Source organism: Chiloscyllium plagiosum, chromosome 29 (assembly GCF_004010195.1).
Source record: "Chiloscyllium plagiosum isolate BGI_BamShark_2017 chromosome 29, ASM401019v2, whole genome shotgun sequence".
NCBI lineage: Eukaryota > Metazoa > Chordata > Chondrichthyes > Orectolobiformes > Hemiscylliidae > Chiloscyllium > Chiloscyllium plagiosum.
This window is the reverse complement of record NC_057738.1, coordinates 15,029,428-15,050,666: the sequence shown is the minus strand read 5'-3', so window position 1 is coordinate 15,050,666 and position 21,239 is coordinate 15,029,428. Positions and strand designations below refer to the sequence as shown.

The 21,239-nt window shown below is 40.3% G+C and overlaps 1 protein-coding gene and 1 non-coding gene across 2 annotated transcripts; one reads left to right on the top strand and one right to left on the bottom strand.

The window, feature by feature from the left end:
* Window positions 1-3,344: 3,344 nt before the first annotated feature.
* On the bottom strand, window positions 3,345-20,364 carry gmnn (geminin DNA replication inhibitor). The gene is made up of 7 exons (XM_043719186.1): window positions 20,062-20,364; window positions 17,236-17,300; window positions 11,839-11,943; window positions 6,477-6,636; window positions 6,287-6,369; window positions 6,082-6,192; window positions 3,345-3,821 (listed from the first exon to the last, which is right to left on the bottom strand). The coding sequence occupies exons 2-7, from the start codon at window positions 17,290-17,292 to the stop codon at window positions 3,696-3,698; spliced, it is 642 nt and encodes a 213-aa protein (XP_043575121.1). The 5' UTR covers window positions 17,293-17,300; window positions 20,062-20,364; the 3' UTR covers window positions 3,345-3,695.
* On the top strand, window positions 14,504-14,577 carry trnat-agu. The gene has a single exon. It is a non-coding gene; the product is annotated as a tRNA-Thr (tRNA).
* Window positions 20,365-21,239: the final 875 nt, after the last annotated feature.

Below are 21,239 nucleotides of genomic sequence, written 5' to 3'. Positions count from 1 at the left end.
AGTTAAAGCTTTTAGTATACCTATTTTAAAGTTAACAACCATGGAACCATGTCTTCGGTCCATACAGCTTAAGGAGTTTAATTCAGCTTTCCTACTATTGAACTTCAAATATTAGAATACTGTAATGCTTCAAAAATTTCAATACATTAATATGCAGTGCATGCACAATTGCAGACATGGAAAATTAGAAAATGTTGGATTCAGCATACAAAACTCAATGTTATTCAAGACAACAGACAAATGTTGTTACCATAAAATTGTTATGGGGCAGTAGGCTATTTGGGCTAACTCAGTGCCAATCTCTTACCATTTCCTTGTTTCCTTGGATATTATTTAAATAAAATCAGTCATCCAATACCATCTGTTATGCCTCAATTAAACCTGCCTCCACCACACCTCTGCTGAGTTTGTTTAACTCAAAACATCTCACAAGTAACTTAATTCGTGCTCTGTTAAGATATAACCTATTCGATTACAGGTGCCATCGCCCTCAAAGCCAGTTTCTTGACTGTTCTAGGAACCTAAAGATCTCCCTCTTGCATAATGTTTCCATCTATGCATTCCGGAGTCAAGTTAATGTCCACAGAAACACCTGTGCGTTCCTGAAGAATTGCTTATTGGTACTGCCTTTCTGCACAGCAGGGTCACCTATGGTGCCACAGGCTGTCGCTTGCTGAATTCCTCCTCACCAATATCCATAATGGAAAACCAGTTACTGAGCAGAACCTCTGGGGACTCCAGCACTACCTGCTCATTTCACTTATCCTGCTGGCAGTCACCCATTCTTCACGCTTGCCCCCAATATGCAGTGGCCATCTGTCTGGATGTGCTATCTACACAGTTCTCTATCTCTCAGATGCAACTTAGTGGCTCCAGCCATTGTGAGTTCCAAAACCTGCAGCTCAATTTATGTAGCCAGTGATACTTCCTACACAGTAACAGGTCATAATAAGCATCCATGCCATTCTACTTGACTAAGCTGAGCTGTCCCACCATATCTAAGAAGGTTACATATAGTAAGTTAGTTACTTTAACCCCTCACCTAAAACCAGTGGAAAATAGAATATTTTTACTCTCACAAATTGGATCCTTTCCTTCCCTGTGCTAGTTTAGAAATAGTCTTTTTCCCCCAACTTACTGTAATTGAAACAATTCCTAACAGCAACCACTCAACAAGTAAATTACAACTATCCTGTGATGTCACTTAACAACATTTTCTTTTCTTATGGTTTTATTTGATGTAGTCCCAGCACCTTACAGTGCATAAGGGAATATCTCCAAGTCCTCCTCTTTCCCCACTGGGAAGTCAGGGAAGGGAAATGAAAACATATGATGAGATCAGATTGAGGAGTGGAAAAGACAAAAATTGGAGACTAAGTCCATAATATTTTACAGTTCACCTCAAGAGCAGATGACAATACAGCCAATGTTCTAGAAAGAAAAAAAAAAGGATAGAGGTAGGACTGGAAAAGAACATTCCACAGTGATTTGCATAACAGATTCACATAGGTACCCATGGCACCATTCTTTATTTAGAAACCAGTGGAGTTGAAGTTGCTTAGAGTGAGAACAAGTTAAACCAAAGGCACGTGTTGATGGATGAGTAGGGCCTCTTTTCAATGAAGTAGAACAGAGAAACTGGCTGGTAGGGTGTTGAGGTGGATGGATTAGATGTGCATAGCGAACAGCAAGTAGTTGGGGCCAGAAAACAGTTGAAATTATGTATGGCAACAGAAAAGTCTCAAAGTTGCTACACAACAGGAGACAAAAAAAAACAAAGTTAAGATAGAAGAAACAAGTTCATGGGAACTGACACAAAGTACTAATTTAATGACAGTGTGTGCAGAATGTAATTTTAAATGACAACAGCATACATGTTTGAAATCTAATGAAAACAGAAACTATACATCAATTCAATCTTCTGTAGACCATACACCATGATATAGAAGTAGTTGGCCCAGAGTCTGCACCACTATTCAATCATAGCTGACATGATTCTCAACCTCATTCTGTCTTCTCTCAGTAACCCTGGATTCCCCTAATCAAGAACCTATCTTGGTCTTAAAGACACTCAATGACTTGGCCTCCACAGCCTTTTGAGTCAATAATTTCCAGATTCACTACCCTGTAGCTGAAGAGATTTCTCAGTTCTCAAGGGTCACTCCTTCACTCGGAGGCTGTGCCCTCAGGTCCCAGTATCTCATACTAGTGGAAATATCTACACATCCACTCTTATGCAAGTTTCAAATCAGATCTCCCCCTCATCCTTCTAAACTCATGTATAGACCCAGGCCCTCAACTGTTCTTCATCACAACCCCTTCAGCCGCAGGATCAGTCTTGTTGTGTTTCAACACCCAACCCGATATTGGGCCAAAACTGCTCACAATATTCCAAATTCGGCCTAAACACTCTTACACAACCTCACAGTACCACTGTTCACGTATTCCTAACCCCTTAAAATGAATGCTAATGTTGCATTGCCTTTGTAAATGCCAACTGAAACCACATGCTAATCTTAACAGAATCCTGAACCAGGGGCTCCAAAATTCCTTTGTGCTTCAGATTTCCAAAACCTTCCCCCATTTAGTAAATAGTCTATGCCTCTAAACTTTCTAAAAGTAAATTTACACTTTCCCACTTCGCCCCGTCCTAAACTTTCTGCAGTATCCCCACTTCCAACTCTAGTACCCCTCCACCTATCTTTGTGTGACCTGCAAACTTGGCAACAACACCCTTAGTTCTTTCATCCAAATATACAAACATGAATAAGTTCGATCCCAACATTGACTGCTGTGGAACTCCATCATCACTGGCTGTTCTCCTGAAAAAAAAACAATTTTCTCCTCCCCACTCTCTGCCAGTCAGCCAATCCTCTATCAAGGTCAGTACCTTGCCCAGAGCATTATGGGCTCTTATCTTTGCAATTCATGGGTACTCCTAATTTTCTCTCCACCCACTCTATTTGCACATTCACTTTTACTATCAATTTTCCTCCAGTGGCCTTGCGTTGCACATTTCAGCATCTGGCAGTTTCATTTATCACATGAATGCCCTGTATAGAATTGCTTCCTTCTAATTGGAAAGCATTTATCCTATAAAATGAACTTTCAGCAGAGCCAAACAAATTTTAAATTGCTGGATCCATTTTTATGCTCCAGATCATCATTACAATTGTTCACCAGACAGGCAATTTCTTAAAAAAGTATTTATTAGTAGGAAACTTGACTGTGCCATGGGTTTCTATTTAACTGAAGAAACTGATTTTATTACATGGTAGGTAACATGACTATTTTAACCTGTCACATAGAAAACTATTCAATATCAAATACCAAAAGGAAAAATAAAAACTTTTAAGTAGTAATTTATTACACAAAATGGTGTATACACTAAAATGAGAACAAAAGCATAAATTCTTAAATATACATCTTCCTGGAATGCATTTACATGCCAAAAAAAGACAAAACCTTGTCCATCAATTTTATTGACTACCTAATTATAGTTCCTTATACAAAAAGGAATATTTTAAACATGCAATTATCAAAATATGCATGAAACATTCCATAAGACCACTCGTACTAAAGACAGGATGGCAGTTCAGATAACTGGCAGTTCTTTGCAGCACTGTATGCAGGGGAAATAAGTCTCCCTCCCCTTTGGCGTCAGCAGCTTTTTAAAGCAGTCTAGAATAATATATCTAATCTTCTTTTTCAGACACGATCTCAGAATTCTCATCGAGAGGTGCTCCTTCTGTAGCCTGCTCTGGCTCAACTTCCTGCTCTGGCACAGCTTCCTGGTCATCAGCACTCTGTGCAGTTAGCTTCTGTTTGAAATTATAGAGAAATGATAGTCAGAATAAAAGAAATTAGCCAAACTAAAGTAGCACTGTTTAATACATCAATCATGCTTGCAGACTAATTAAAGAAGGGGGTAATGCAACTTGTAGAAACATGCTGACAACTAGGACAGTTAATTAATGGAACAGGCACAATTAACATTTCAAAGCAAAAATTTAATTTGTACACAACCCTGGACTTACCAGGACATCCACAAAAATCTCAATAATTAGAGTTCATCATATAATTAATTAGTTTGTGCATTCATGCAAGATGCTCAGTGTAGGAATGAAATCAGTACAAAAAACAGACTGGATATATTACTGGACAAGTAATTCAATGGTCTGCAGTGAATGTTCAAGTTCACGACAACAGTTTGATAATTCAGTTAGTAAACACAAATCAGGAATATACCAAAATGACTAATGGTGATCATGAACCTAATAACTGCTGTGAAACTGGAACTGCTTCAATCAGATGATGGCCTAGTGGTATTATTGGTAAACTATTAATCAAAAAACTCAGTTAATGTTCAAAGGGCCTGGGTTCAAATCCTGGATGCAACCTGTAATCCCAAGATGTCCTTCACTTTTTCCTCTTAGATGGATAGTAATGATGAACACTAGTTCAATGAAGACTGCATATGAGCTTCAGTATATGAGCTTCAGTAACTCAAAGATCAATGCAAATCTGGCAAAGCTACAACACAGTACTACACTCACTTCAAAAACAAAGTGGGATGCTGTAGATTGAGCTATACAATCACAAAAAAAACCCAACAGACCAGATCAAAACTCTGCAGTCCTAACATAGTTGCAAATAGAAACAGAATTAAACAATCACCTCTATTAATACCCTACCTTCAAATATGGCAAGTTCAAGACAAGTACAAAGAACAAGGCTAGATATGCAGCCAACTTCAACCAGTAGCTCAGTATGTGGCCAGCTTGAGATCCTCAAAAATGTGGTCTTAAAAATTTTTACTGTGTATCCTTTTTTTACCAAATAATGCAAATATACTCTAATCTGAAGTCATAATAGACTCAAAACATTACCACTGTTTTTCCCTGCAGAGATGCTGCTAGACGTACTGAGTTTCCCCTGCATAGTTTGATTCAGATTTCCAGCATCACAGTATTTAGATCTTACTTACTGCAAATGTAATGGGCCCAAACAATAACCTAGTTGTAGTGCTGGAGATAACTAAATCTGCAATTAACTGCTTCTGGACAGCTTTAATCCTGGCTTTCAGACATGGAGAACTCCACACAAAAGACAGGAAAAATCTAAGCCAACTAATCACCCAATTTTGTAATTAAAAACTTACAGAAGTGATAAAATGAATGGTCTGCAATGCTATCAAAATGATGCTCAGTTTGGATTTCATGAGGACCATCTAGCTTTAATATTTCATGAATTCTTGATCCAAACTAGATTTAAAAAAATTCCAGTGAGGTAGTCAACTTATTGCTTTGACAAGACAGCATTTGACAGGGTGCGGCATCAAGACACCCAAGTAAAACTGAAGTTGAATATGCAACTTCGGGGAAACAGTCGGCCAAGTGGCCTCTCTCACCTGCTGCACCATTTGAAGGTGGTCATGACTGATTGGAGTAGAAGCTACAATCCTCTTTCCTGCTTAACTATTGTATTCTGATGCCTAGTTAGTCATGAATCTGACTGTTTTGATCGTTCTCTGGGGAAATGAACTTCATAGACTTGCAACCCTCAAAAGGATTTTCCTCAACTTTGCCCTCTACCAGTCAGTATGGCCATCCTTCTTAGTTCCTTTTTTCATCCTATATATTTTGGTTCCTGCAGCCCCAAGACTTCATCTAACTGCTTCTTGAAAACATTCAATATTTTGGCCTCAACCACTTTCTGTGGCAGAGAATTCTAAAGACTTGCCATGCTTGGAGTGAAGAAATTTCTCATCTATCCAAAATGGCCTTCCTCTTAGCCTTAGACCATGACCCCAGTCATCAGGGATATCCTTCCTGCTTTTATCCAGTTAGATCCATTGTATGTTGTTTCAAATATGATACCTCACAAGTTAGAAACAAAGCAGTTTAATAGTTGTAAGTTAAAAGTTCAGCTGTGACCATATTTAACTTCAATTTCTGGTGAAAATGACGAGGATGGCAAAACAAGATACAAACAAAATGAATTAAGGGTTAATTTGGGTCATTGAGAGACTGAAGAACAGTAACCAAATCATCACTTTCACCACACAGTAAGTCTTCTCACCTCAATCAGATCAGCCATATACTGCACATGCTCTGCTAACTCTGCAAGCTCCTGGTTCTCTTTCTGTAACTTCAAAATGTCTTCATCTTTATGTTCAATTTCTTTATGCAGCTGTAGGGGATGTTTAAAAGGTCACATTTCGAACATTTTCAAGTTTAGTGTTAATTTAAAATAAATAACCTACAATGGTAACAAGGGTACCTACCTTTTCATTTTCTTGTAAAACTTTGAACAGGGCTTTCCTTCGCTCTTCTGCCAACTCCTTCCAGTAGATGGAACTTGGATTAGCTATAAAAATTAGCAGAACACTTGGTTAAATAAGAATTTAAGTTGACTGCACAACGTTAATACCTTAATTTATTTTGAAACAGCTTTGGAAAATTAAGTAAGTATACTTTTAACTAGAAGTTGATATGCTTCTTTTGTCATGGCTTGACTTTCTGAATTCTCATCACTGCATTCTGTGTTATCTTGAGCAATCTGTGTGCGCGATTTCTTGCAGTTCTTTGGTTGATCATCATTCCAGTGTTTTCTTTTGGGAGTGTGCTTGTAGGACTGCAAGAAGAATACAAACCATTACTTGACATCTTGTGCTTTTACTACCAAAACAATAATTCAGACAAGTAAAATATACTGACACAAGTCATCCTTAAAAAGGAATGAAATACTAAAACTGCAATAAAGCATTTCCAAATTTGAACACTTAAAATCTTTGGACAAAGGATCATAATATTGATAACAGTTCTCATCCTCTGTTATATGCCAATTTTACCTAGAATGTAAGTATCAAGCAAATTGACCAATTTACAAAATGGCATAAAATTCTCTGGTCAAGAGACATTGAGGCACCAATGAAGCTATGAACTTCTCAATTATCTCAACATGCAATTCAAGAAGCTTGCTCTGTTGCACGCAGCAGATTTGAGGTGGCACCAATACATGGTGACTGAGGTCTCTACAGTAGGTCTTATTCTTATGTATCTTACAATCACTCTGCTCTTTTAAACCTAAATTCTGCTATACCTTCTCTGCAGCCGTAACATTCTATGTGCTGCTCTGTTCTATTATCCTTCTGTACTTTTAAAGTATGATCTGCCTGTACTGCACAGAAAACAAAACTTTTCACCATACCTAGGTACATGTGACAATAATAAATCAAATCTCCAGGGAGGGTCAGCTAATATAAGTTGGGGTGAGGTTCTGACTCCCAAGGTATAAAGCATTTTCAAAGAAAAAAGTGCATTCCAGAAAGTGGGAAGGGTGGTGAACTCAGTCCGTTCCGCTAGTTTTTTAATTTCTCTGAAAATGACATTGAAAACTGTCCCACTTACTGGCTATCAAGGATGTCTGGACATTAACTTTCAATTTCAGCCTGAACGGCTGGATTTGTATGCAACTGAAATAAAGCCCTTCATTAAAATTTTACAGGCTCAAAATTTAGAAAAACATTTTCCAGAGTATCTCCAACAGAAATATGTTTTGACATAAAGACTGACCAGCCTGACATCCTATAGCCAGTAATCACTTGCAAGAATCTGCATTTAGCATATGGATATTGAGATTTGATGCAAACAAATCTGCCCTTTATGTCACAAATGAAACGTGGATTATCAACTACTCAACCAGATTTTGCAACAGCATTCATTCCATGTTCCTTAAAAGGGCACTGGCCCTCTGCTAATACGTTTACTTACAGTAGCAAGGTTTTTGCAAATGCTGCAAGGTTTCATTTTAATGGAGATTGCAACAGTTTCAGAATACTCCTGGTTTAATATTGCTGTTTTAACATTGAGTACACTAGCAAAGTTTATTGTGGTACTGTTGTTCCGACTTGGCTTCGACAATTTTCAATCCTACAGCTAGGGTCTTACGATGGACAAAAGTTTTGCAAAGCATTGCAAAGAGCTTTAAACCCCATTTAATGTTAAAGCCAGTCACATACCTCAACAGCCTGTGACACCCTTCAAGATGGAGTTACTGAGGAAATGGCGTTTGTGGACAGTAAAGACGTAGAAACTAAAGCCCGTAAGGAACTAAATAACGAAGACAGCGTGACTAATGGGAAGAGTAGGCAGGGAGCAGATCCAGAAGGCAAAGGGACAGGTGGTCTGACATGCATTTGTTTTAATGCGAGAAGTGTACGAGGCAAGGCAGATGAACTTAGGGTATAGATTAGTACCTGAGAGTATGATTAGATTACCTACAGTGTGGACATGGGCCATTTGGCCCAGTAGGTCCATACTGACCATCCAAACTGTAACCCACCCAGACCCATTCTTCTACATTTTCCTCTGACTAATGCACTTAACACCATGGGCAATTTAGCACGGTCAATTCATCTGACCTGCACATCTTTGGATTGTGGGAGGAAGCCAGAGCACCCAGGGGAAACCCACGCAGACACAGGGAGACCATCTGTGTGGAGTTTGCACAATCACCCGAGGCAGAAATCGAGCCCAGGTCCCTGGCGCTGTGAGGCAGCATTGCTAACCACTGAGCCACCATTATTGCTATTACTGAGACTTGATTGAGGGAAAGGCAAGATTGACAACTAAATATCCTTGGATGTCAATGCTCCAGATGAGACAGAGGTGGTGGTGGTGGCATTACTGGTCAGAGGATATCAGAGCTGTGCTGAAGGAGGCCACTAGGGAGGATTTAAGCAGTGAGGCAATATGGGCACAGCTCAGAAATAGGAAGGGTGGGGTAACAACGTTGGAGTTGTAGTACAGGCCGTCCAACAAGTATGAGATAGAAGTACAAAAGTAGACAGATTATGGAAAGATGTAGAAGCAACAGGGGGGTGATGATGGGAGATTTTAATTTTCCCAACATTGACTGCGATTTACTTACGGTTAGAGGTTTAGATTAGATTAGATTCCCTACAGTGTGGAAACAGGCCCCTGGGCCCAACCAGTCCACACCGACCCTCCGAAGAGCAACCCACCCAGACTCACTTCCCTCTGACTGGTGTGCCTAACGTTATGGGCAATTTAGCATGGCCAATTCACCTAACCTGCATATCTTTGGACTGTGGGAGGAAACCCGCTCAGACACTGGGAGAATGTGCAAACTCCACACAGACAGTCACCCGAAGCTGGAGTTGAACCTGGGACCCTGGTGCTGTGAGGCAGCAGCCACCAAAAGGAGCATCCAGAAGGGTTTTATAGATCAGTGTGTAAATAGTCCAACTCCGGAAGGGGCCAAAGTGGACCTGGCGTTGGGGAATGAGACCAGCCAGCTGGGTGAAGTTTCAGTAGGGGATTACTTCAGTCGGTGATCACTACACTAAAGTTTCAGAATACTCATGGACAAAGACAAGAGTGGTCCTAAAGGAAGGGTGCTAAATTGGGGGTTGGGGACAACTATAGCGACATTTGGCAGGAGCTGGGGAATGTGGACTGGGAGAAGCCGTTTTACGTTAAAACCACATTAGATATGTGGGAGGCGTTTAAAGAGAGTTTAGAGTGCAGGACAGACATGTCCCTGTGAAAATAAGGGATAGAAATTGCAAAAGCTTAGGGAACCATGAGTGACAGGTAAAACAGAGACTAGCTAAGAGGAAAAAGGGCACATACATAAAAGGTCTAGGTGACTGAAAATAGACGAAGCTTTGAAAGAATAATCAGGAAAGTAGGACAAATCTGAAACGGGGAATTAAGAGGACTAAAGGGGTCATGAAATATCTTTAGCAAACAGGATAATCTCAAAGCCTTTTATTCATATACAAGGAGCAAGAGGGTAACTAGAGAAAGTGTTGGCCCACTCAAGGGCAAAGGAAGAAAGTTGTACGTAGAGTCAGAAAGTGGGTGAGATTCTTAATGAGTACTTAGTCAGTATTCACTGAGGAGAAGGGCATTACGGATGTTGAGATTAGGGATAGATTTTTGAATACTCTAGGTAAAGTTGACATAAGGAGAGGTAAAGTTGACATAAGGAGAGGAAATGTTGGGTATTCTAAAAGCCATGAAGGCGGACAAGTCACCAAGTCTGGATGGGATCTATCTCAGGTTACCAAGGGAAGCGAGGGGAGAAATAGCTGGGGACTTAACAGATATCTTTGCAGCATCCTTGAACACAGGAGAGGTCCCAGGGGACTGCAGAATTGCTAATGGTGCTATCCTTCTTAAACAAGGGGACAAAGACAATCCAGGTAATTATAGACCAGTGAACATAATGTCAGTGATAAGCAAGCTGCTGAAGAACATACTAAAGGATAGGATCTATTTACATTGGGAAGAAAATGGGCATACAGTGATGGACAGATTGTTTTGAGCAGGAAAGGTCATAGCCTACCAACTTGATACAATTCTTCGACGAAGTGACAAAGTTGATTGATGAGGGAGAGCTATAGATGTCACATACATGGAAGGAGTTTGACAAGGTTCCCAAGGTAGGCTGACTGAGGAAGTGAAGTCGCATGTGGTCCAGGGCATCCTAGCTAGATGGATAGAGAACTGGCTGGGCAACAGGAGACCGTAGTAGTGGAAGGGAGTTTCTTAAAATGGAGAAATATGACCAGGGGTGTTCCACAGGGATCTGCGCTAGGACCACTTGTTTACAATATACATAAATGATCGCGAGGAAGGTGTAGGTGGTCTGATTAGCAAGTTTGCAGATTACACAAAGATTGATGGAGTAGTAGATCGTGAAGGAGACTGTTAAGAGAATGCAGCAGAACATAGAATGGAGAGTTGGGGGAGAAATAGCAGATGGGAATTCAATCTGGGCAAGTGGGAGGTGATGCATTTTGAAAGATCAAATTCTGGAGCGAACTATATGTAAATGGAAACATCCTGGGGAAAATTTATGTACAGAGATCTGGTGTTCAGGTCCATTGTACCCTGAAGGCTGCACTGCAGGTCGATAGAGTGGTCAAGAAGGCACAGCATATTATCCTTCAGACGGGGTATTGAGTACAAGAGTTGGTAGGTCATGTTCCTATACAATCGTAACTTGGTTCAGCCACATTTGGAGAGGGTGCAGAGGAGTTTCGCCAGGATATTGCCTGGTATGGAAGACACTATAAAGAGGGGTGGAGTAGATTAGGATTATTTTCATTAGAAAGACAGAGGTTCAGGGGGTACCTTATTGAGGTCTACAAAATCATGACGTATCGACAGGGTGGATAGCAAGAAGCTTCCCCCTCAATTACTAGGAGTCATGAGTTCAAGGTGAGAGGGAAAAAGTTTGAGAGAAATATACGGAGAAAGTTCTTTACGCAGAGGGTGGTGGGTAGCTGGAACACGTTGCCTGTGCAGGTGGGAGAGGCAAGCACGATAGCATCATTTGAGCTGTATCTAGATAGGTACATGAATGGGCAGGCAGCAGAGGGATACAGATCCTTGGAAAATAGGCAACAGGTTTACATAGAGAATCTGGATCAGCACAGGCTTGGAGCAGCAAAGGCCCTGTTCCTATGCAGTAATTTTCTTTGTTCTTTGAGCCTAGCTATGCTCAATCAGTACTATAGGTACTGCAAAGTCACTGGCAGTTGAGGTATATCTAACATGAATCAGTAGCTTGAAGGTTGTACAGAAATTGAAGAATTTTTTAAAACGTAAAAGTGGTACTGTGATGAAAATAATGAAATTATTTTGCATTTGTACACTATGCAAACTAAATTATTAATATTTCAGCTTATTGCATGCCAGCCCTTTTGATCTGTGCAACTCTAATTTAAAGAAACGATAATTAGCAGTTTTGTATTCCAGCTAAACAATTAACCTAAACAGCAGAAATTTACATATCACTTACCTCATTTAGCCTGCCAACAAGTTGATCTGAAGTAGCAAGCGGCTGAATCACTTGTAAAGTTCGCCTCACCGTTGTGTTACTTGTAGCTCCGCTAGTAAAGAAACTCTGAATGGAGAGGAGAAGGAAATTAAAAATATTAACATTTAAGTTTGAAGACTATTCAAAAGTCTATATCACAGAACATTTGCAGGACTCAAATGAAGTTACGTTTAATTGTACATTTTTTCCTACTTAGAATCATTTGAAAGGCTCATGTTACAGGAGCCACAGCAGCCGGACAACCACAAATTCCTTGTTCACAGTGGAAATGAAGGGGGAAAAAAATGAAACACCAAAAATCCCACTTAGTTTCTGCTAAAATTACTTAATATTTCAACAAAGAAACTTATACCTACTGTACTGCAAAGGGTTCATATCTACAGAGCCCATACAGGGAATTCCCAATTTAGGAACAACTTATATCCACCCTCATTCGGGAATATAAATTTTAAAAACCAACACAAACATTTCTTGTACTTTGAATGACTATATCGGCCTGCATGGTGTTCCAACTGGTGTACAAATCAACCTGTGAATGGACGCAACAACTGAACCTGTTAGCATATTTAAGATAATCTGTAGTTAGTAAGCAAACAGGGCAGCACCTTTGTACTATGCCAAGATTGTAATGAAAATCAGCACATCAATTGAGGTCATGGCAGTGGCAGTGTCCCTACTACTTTGACAAATCCCACCTGCCTCCAAGGTGGTCATAACAATCCAAAGAGGCTGAGTTTAAAGAAAGTATCAGCACATCAAGTACATAGCAGAACAGACTATCAGCCTCAATGATCAATGCTGATATTAAGTTCCACACAGGCTTGCTCCAAACCTACTTTATCCAACACCACCTTTACATCTTATTTCTTTTCTCCATTCAGTAGTTATCCAGATCCCCCTAAAATCCATTAATTGTATCTACCTTACTCCATCCAAGGAGTAGAAAATATCTCAAGTTCCTCAATGGATTTAAGATGACCATCACATTCATGAGGTTGATCACGAAGAGAATATTCCAGGAAATTAAGTCAGTTTGTGATGGTAAAGTTTAAAAAAAATTGCTGAGACAGATTATATCTGCACTTGTAGAGCTATGGATTAATCAGGGACGGTCAGTCATATTTTACAAATTTGATTTTTTTTTGAGGCAACCAAGATTGGAGGGCACATGTGCTTTACCAAGGTTTTTGATAACAGCTCTCAGGGCAGACTGGTCAAAAAAGAACGAACTGATGGGATCCAAGGCAGCGTGGCACATTGGATCCAAAACTGGCCGAGTCTGCAGAAACCCTGAAATAGACTCCCAGTTATACATGCATCCCTCTACCATCACCTTTTGCTTCCTGCCCGTGAGCCCATGCTATTTGTGGTGTACAAAATGGACTTAAACATGTGGGATTATGATCTGAAATTCATTGATGATGCAAAATTGGTAGTGGCAAATAGTGAGGTTATCAATGGTCCAGTCAGTTGGGCGAAGCAGCGTCAAATGCAATTTGAACCAAAAAGAGGGGTATTGCACTTGGGGGAAGGCCAACAAGGCAAAAAAGTTACTATGAATGGTAGGACCCTGTAGTGGAGATTAGAAGATCTTGATGCACTTATCCACAGACTGCTGAAGGTAATAGAGAAGAGAGATAAGGTGGCATGTAGAATACTTGCCTTTAATAACACAAACAGAATACAAAAGGCAAAGAGGTTATGCTGGAACTGAAGAAAATACTGGCGAGGCCACATCTAGAGTAATGCATGCAGTTCTGGTCATACTGTGGGAAAGATGTGACTGCACCACAGAGGAGGGTGCAGGATTTACCAGGATGTTGGAGGGGTTGAACTGAGCAAAGTTTGGACAGGTTGATGTTGTTTTCTTTGGAGCAGCAAAGGTGGAGGGAAGATTTGACAGAAGTATACAAAATTATGACATGCAGAGTCAGCACTTTTTTCATTAGTAGGGGTGTCAATAATCAAGGGGCATAGACTTAGAGAGGAGGCGGCTTTTAAAGAACGCAAGAATGTTTTCACCCAGCTGATGGTGAGAGCCAGGCACTCACTGACTGAAAAGGTGGTTGAATGAGAAACTCATAACATTTAAGCAGATTTAGATATTCACTTGCACTGTCATGACCTCCAGGACAATGGGCCAAAAGCTGAAAAATGTGATAAATGTGTTCAAACATCTCATGGACCAAATGACGACCTTCCGTTCTGTAAATGCCCAAGTTACAGCATGTGGGAAAGGAACAGAATAAATAGGAAGTAAACAGGCATGTAACAATACTATTTTTCAAACTTGGTCTGGTTTTACTCCTGTAAATGCTTAGGAGCAGGGCACCAAGCTGTGACACTATCTAGTTTAAAATACCACAATATGCTTTAATGTTCACCAATGATATTATGTACATCCAAGTACCCTGCTTAACAAAAAACAAAAAAGTTAAGTTTTCAAATACTAAACTAACTTCACAATTAAGTTACAAGATGTACCAAATATTCATTTAAAATAGTCCAAAAGCAATTAGTATCACTAATCTAACCAGAGATTTTGTGGTATAATATCCCTGCCTCTGGGCCAAAAGAATCAGTTTCAAACAAGACTCTAGAACTGGATGGCAAGTTGTGCTATCGTGGCGCCGTGGCTTAGTTGGTTAAAGCGCCTGTCTAGTAAACAGGAGATCCTGGGTTCGAATCCCAGCGGTGCCTAGGTTTCATTCTGGGCAGCACGGTGGCACAGTGGTTAGCACTGCTGCTTCACAGCGCCGGAGACCCAGGTTCAATTCCCGCCTCAGGCGACGAACTGTGTGGAATTTGCACATTCTCCCCGTGTCTGCGTGGGTTTCCTCCGGGTGCTCCGGTTTCCTCCCACAATCCAAAGATGTGCAGGTCAGGTGAATTGACCATGTTAAATTGCCCATAGTGTTAGGCAATGGGTAAATATAGGGGTGCGGGTCGGTGTGGACTTGTTGGGCCGAAGGGCCTGTTTCCACACTGTAATGTAATCTAATAATCTAATCTTATCAATTTGTAAACCCTTTCTACATGTATCATTGGTGAGTTCATAGAATCCCTACAGTGTGGAAGCAGGCCTTTCAGCCCATCAAGTCCACACAGACGCTCTGAAGAGCATTCTGCCCTCACCCACATCCCTTATCCTATCCCTGTAACCCTCATTTCCCATGGCTAACCCACCTAGCCTGCAAACCTTTGGACTGGAGGAAGCTGGAGCACCCGGAAGTGGTGGAGGCTAGTACAATTGCAACATTTAGACAGCATTTGGATGGGTATATGAATAGGAAGCGTTTGGAGGGATACGGGCCAGGTGCTGGCAGGTGGGACTAGATTGGGTTAGGTTGGATTGAAGGGTCTGTTTCTGTGCTGTACATCTCTATGACTCTAAATCCACTCAATGAACCAAGGCACGAATTGAACTTGGATCTTGGTGCTGTGAGGCAGCAGAGTTAATCACTGAGCCACTGTGCCAACTGTGAACAGCAAAGATGTCCAGTTTCTTTTTGTTACGTGGCTGACTGAAGAGATTCCCAGTCAGCCATGTAACAAAAAGAAACGGGACATCATTGCTATTCAGTTTCAGACTACAATATACAAATCAAAAAAAGTGCATGCAGCCATAACAACTTTGATCCCTTGTGAAGCTGGCAAGCTCAATGTGAATCAAATTAATGGCAACAGCAGGACTTTAATCCACATACCAGGTGAAGTGGATTTGGGTCTTGCTTACTTGCCCTACTCACGTGGGTATTGTGCCACTGCACTGAGCCTACATTTGAACAGAGAACTTGAGGGGGATGAAAACCCAGGTCATACAATTCTACGTGAAGTGCATCACTACTAACAAACCAAACACTTCACAAAATCGAAACTACAATTAGTTCTATCATTTTAAACCAAACACTCACCACAAAATGATAGAGATTGGTCTTCTACTTTACACGGTCATACACTGCAACTAAAGTGCACGACTAAGCCATTTGGCCCAACAGATCCATCTGCGTCACAAGTCTCCTCCTACCCTACATCATTTCGTCCACGTTATTTTCACTTGTATATTTAATGCCCCATTGCATCACAGTTCCAAATGGTTTTAAAATAAAATCCTCCACTCAACTAGCTAAATTTCACAAACCCCAGTGTAAGTTATATTAAAATAATCTTAGACCATTAGACCTAACAGCTGAAATTAGGCCATTCAGTCCATCGAGTCTGCTCTGCCATTCAATCATGGCTTGATACTTTTCTCAAAATCATTCTCCCGCTTTCTCTCCATAACCTTTCATCCCCTTGATAATCAAAAACCTATTTACCGCATCTTAAATATACTCAGTGACCTGGCCTCTACAGCCTTCTGTGGCAGTGAATTCCATAGATTCACCATACTGGCTGTAGATGTTTCTCCTCATTTGTTCTAAAGGATCTTTCCTTTACTCTAAAGCTGTGCCCTTGGTCCTAGTCTCTCCTGCAAATGGAAACACCTTCCCAATGTCCACTCGGTCCAGGCCATTCAGTAGTCTTCACATCAGCAGAGTAGAAAACCTGATTTCACTGGTCCAAGGCAAACACTGCAGCACATTAACCCTAACACTTGAATAGAGCCTACTAAGCTATTTTGGTCTGGATTGCAGGGCTGAGTTTATCACTTTACTTGACCCTAGTACAAACGGCTTTTATTTATTGAAGTTGGAATCCATTAATTTTCCCTAATGATTAATTAAACTTCCACCATTAAAAAAAACTAACAAAGGTAGATTAAAGGCATGATTAGGATTGATGCAAGTTGTATTCATGCATTACACTGCAAGCGTGGGAAAATAATTTATCCTGTACTGTATACGTGTAGCAATAGAATTCCCACGGTAAAGTTGTTTCACTACAGATTGTGACTCCTGTGCTGAACACACCTTACCAAGCGTGGGAAAGTGCTACACAATAGATTACAGACATCATTAAAGATTAAACCGTGCAGATTAGTTATTTCTCTCAAAGTGAACATGTGCCAACAAATGCTGTCTCAGCAGTTAACCATCACTTATAAAACAGTACCTCGAGTACAATAACCTTGAAGTAGTACATATTTTTTAAGTTTTATACATGTTATGCTAGATTGACCTTTGAAGAGATTACATTGAATTTCAACCCTTCATTGCAGGTCTAAATTTAACTAATGGAAGAATGTCAGGCGAATTAAAATGAAGCTCATTACTCACATTCACTGTATATTGGTTTGCTATTCAAACACACAAGTGTGCATTTTCATAATGCCCATTTCCAGAAACCAGACTGTCTTCTTGGAATCTATGTAGATCCTTTAAAATACATTGTTACTGTCCTCAATTTTTGACTTACCTTTATGGTTTGAGTACGTTTATTGACATCAAGTGTGTGCTTCGTATTGGTGGTCATTGTTAAAACTGGAGGTGGGATGGGGTGAGGGGAAGATAGACAAAACAAGTTTAAGCAACTCGGGCAAAAACAGCAACTTTTAAAACAGTCCAGAAATGTGCAAATGCTTTTGATTATTTTTTAAAAAGACATACTCCATTGACAAAAAGTAGAAAAGAGATGGCTGGCCTTCCTACAGGTTTTGTATCATCGTAACTCTGATAATGCAGAGGGATCTGAATGCCCTCTTGCATACATCACAGGTTATTTTCCAAGTAGAGCAAGTAGTAACTAGGAAAGCTAATAAAATGTTATCGTTTATCACAGGGAAATTGAATGCAAACGTAGGGAAGTTGTGCCTCCGTTACGGAGGACACCAGTAATACTGCATCAGGAGTACAGCGCACAATATTGATCACCTTATTTAAGAAAGCAGGAAATATGCTAGAAGCAGGTCAGAAGTTTTAGTAAACCAACATCTAGGATGAGAAGTTGTCTTATGAGGAACAATTGCATTGGCTTACATGCTCTGGAGTTTAGTAGTTGAGATGACTTTATTGAAACAAGATCCTAAATCGTCTTGGCAGAATAAATGAGACTGGTGAAGAAATTTCCTTTTAATGGGAGAATCTAAAACTGTTTTAAAATCAGGATCATCCATTTAAAACAGAGATAAGGCAGTTTTTAAAAAAAAAATAAACCTTTAGTTCTCTCCAGCTGCTGCCTTTTCAGTAAGGGAGCCCTTGAATATCTTTAAAATCAAAAACAGATTAGGTTTTTTTTTGTCAAGCAAGGGAGCAAAAGATTCTGGTTAGGCAGGAATTTGAATTTAACATCTCAATATGGTCATCGTAGATCTGGTGATGGAATAGGATCATGTCCTAAAATAGGATATGAACTGAAACTTCTAACCTAAAGCCAAATGCACTAATAAGACATGGTTGTCATTTGATATGATTTGATGAGAAACCCAAAAAATGATTTGTTTGAGAATTTCAAGGCAAGATTTGCAAAGTGAAATTCAAAGCTCCTGCTTTGTAACAAAGCCTTTTGTTTCTATGACACTATTATATCAAGTATATCCTTGATATTAAAAAGCACACTTCAACCAGTTTTCTCATCTTGGACACATTATGCTAGCTAACTATCAAAAGAGGCTCTGATAAGTCAACTGTAAAGTCTGAAATGTAACTGTAGGAAAACACAAATGAATTTAAAAAATCATACACCATGAAACCAACAAGAATGCAATGATTACAAATATGGAAAGCCAATTTTCTAAAACTAAGCAATGGAAAAGATGCGCTTATTTCAGTTCCACAAACTATGCTGATAGACAATGTACCAATTAATCAGTGGCTTTTCTGTGCCAAGAACACAGGTCTAGAAAAACAAGTAAGGTTTGAAATTGATGAATGGCCCTTATTCCAAGCACTCTATGCAATCATCTCCAAAGTTTATAGGTTCAATGCACCATCTTAAAGGATACTCCAGTGGACTGGAACACCACCGTAAAGACTTGGGTTTGAACTCAGCCAAAGATAATGAACAGAAGGGTCACAAAATTGCTTCAGGCAATCTTGTACCAGGTGGCAATCACTAAGTTTAGAGCCCGGATCTAATGTACTGCAATTTGACACTAATTACTCAGCTTTTCACACAGTGCCTACTAAAAAGGCTGACAAAAGCTGAAATGCTACACAGGTCATAGAAATTAAGCATTGACGCAGAGATCAATGTTTAGCCAGAATAAGAGCAGCTTTGTCCCCACACTACTGAGTTGATCTGCTCATCAAGCAGTCCTAAAAACCTCCACCTTCCAGAGGTTGAACATTTAGAAAGATGGCTCAAGTTTGTTTTTAAAAATAAGTCTGTATTGAAATGTTTTATACTAATCATATGCCAGAGTCTGCACAAAATATTTAATTTCACCTATCTCCCATGGAATATTTAGGTGAAAGAACCCACTTTAAAAATATAGAGATCAAGAAGAAAAGACTATTAGCCCTCAACTGGCAAGTTTGCTACATGCCAATAAGCTGAGAGCACATTAATGCTTCTTCCCCAACCCACATAAAAACAAACTAGCGTTGGTCTCAGAACATGCACTCTTAAGGGTTGACATTTCATATTATTTCACAAGCCAGTGCACATGTGCACCATTATTATATATGCAAACCATTTTACAAAAAGGAAGGAGATTCAGCAGAGTGATGTATGGAAACAGATTAAGTGTTTCTTTCAGCTACAATAACTAACATCCCCATAGGAGTATTTTTTCAACCTGATTCCAATCATTTGTGGATACACAGATCTATTTTACAGTAATTCACTACATTCACGAGGACAGCAGCTTGCCTTGGAATACTCTTGGCTAACCTGATGTATAACCACGAATTAGAAGACTTCCCCCGCCTCACCTCTAGCTGCCGGCTACTGGTGGGTACTCAAGGAGGGACAAAACAGCGAACTTACAGTCAGGAATAGTTAACTGATAATGAGTCACCCCCACCCCAAATACCATGAGAAGCCACATCAGCAAGAACCAGTACACCTGAATGAAAATTAAAAGTACTGGCAGACTACTATCCAGGATTCAGAATGTGGATGCTTTCTTCTTCCTACTCCGCTTGGAATACTGGGAGAGACCCCCCCAGTCGCCTCACACACTGTACTATAGTGAGCTCCGACAGGCCCTTGAAAGAGAGAGTCAGGAGCCACTCAGAACAGGACTGCACACCTCAGTTTACACAATGTTATTACTAATAAGAACAGTCGCCGAAGACTCACCTCCAGTCCGTATTAATTTCCCCCCCCAGGGGGTAGATGAGTGTATGCAGCACAGACACAGCCGTCTCCGGGAGGCAGACGCTCCAACCGCCGACACTCGCGCTCTCTTCCTCCGGGTATTTTTTTGCCGCCTTTGGCTCGAGGTTAAAATAAATCCCTGCGTCACGTGACAGGGGCGGGCGACGCGAAAGGCTTTCTGGGTGCGCTGCGTCCACAACACAAAATAATTTTTTTTACGCCCCCCAAAAATCAGGAAAATAAACAGCGTTGTGTTACCTAAATCGTGTGTTATTAAAACATTTAAGGTTGACTCGTCGATGGAAGGGGGCGACTGGGCGGGAGTGCCGCCGTCATGTCACGTGACTCCCCATCCCAACCAGATTTCATGGAACTTTGCGGTGAAAGTGACAAAAGGGACGTCATATGGAAAATATAGTGCAAAATCGGGACATTAATTCTTATTTAAGGTTTATCAATACAACCCTCTTCTCTAATGCGCTTGTCTAGCCTCCCCTCAAGTTTTCTTCAACTGCCTCGTGGCAGTAAGTTCCATATTCTTGTTATACTCGGGTAAAACAGTTTCGTCCGAATTTCATTTTGGTTACTTGATGACTGAAAACGTCCAGTTTTACTACCTCAAAATTCCTGAACTCCATCATACTCGTTACTCACTGTCCCTCAATAATCTTCATAACCCGTCAACCACATAGATATTTTTCTACCTCATCCTGAAGCATCCTATTTCTACAATAGTATGTTCTATTTTTTTAGGGAAAATAATTCATCGGCTGGAAAGCGGCTGGGAGTTTCATGAAGAAATAATGGAAATACGATAAGAACACCAGATCTTTCCTTCCCAATTCCACCCGCAGCAAAACTTCGTTCGGCTGTTTTTCCACAATAAGTTCCGAAACACCAGCAGCATTGAATATTTAATTGCGAAGTCCCTCTAAATGCAGACTCCTTCCCTTTTGAAATGTTTGGTTGACTATAGTCCTCTCCCCAAACGTTATCAAGCCTCAGCTGCTTTAACCGACAGTAAAATGGTTGAATGCAAGACAATTTTTTTTCCTTTCTGAACGACAGTGGTAGTATAAAAATGACATGTTCTAAAACCACTACTGTTCTCAATGCCTCCAAAATGGCTTGTATTTGCGTGTATCACTAGCCTAAAGGAT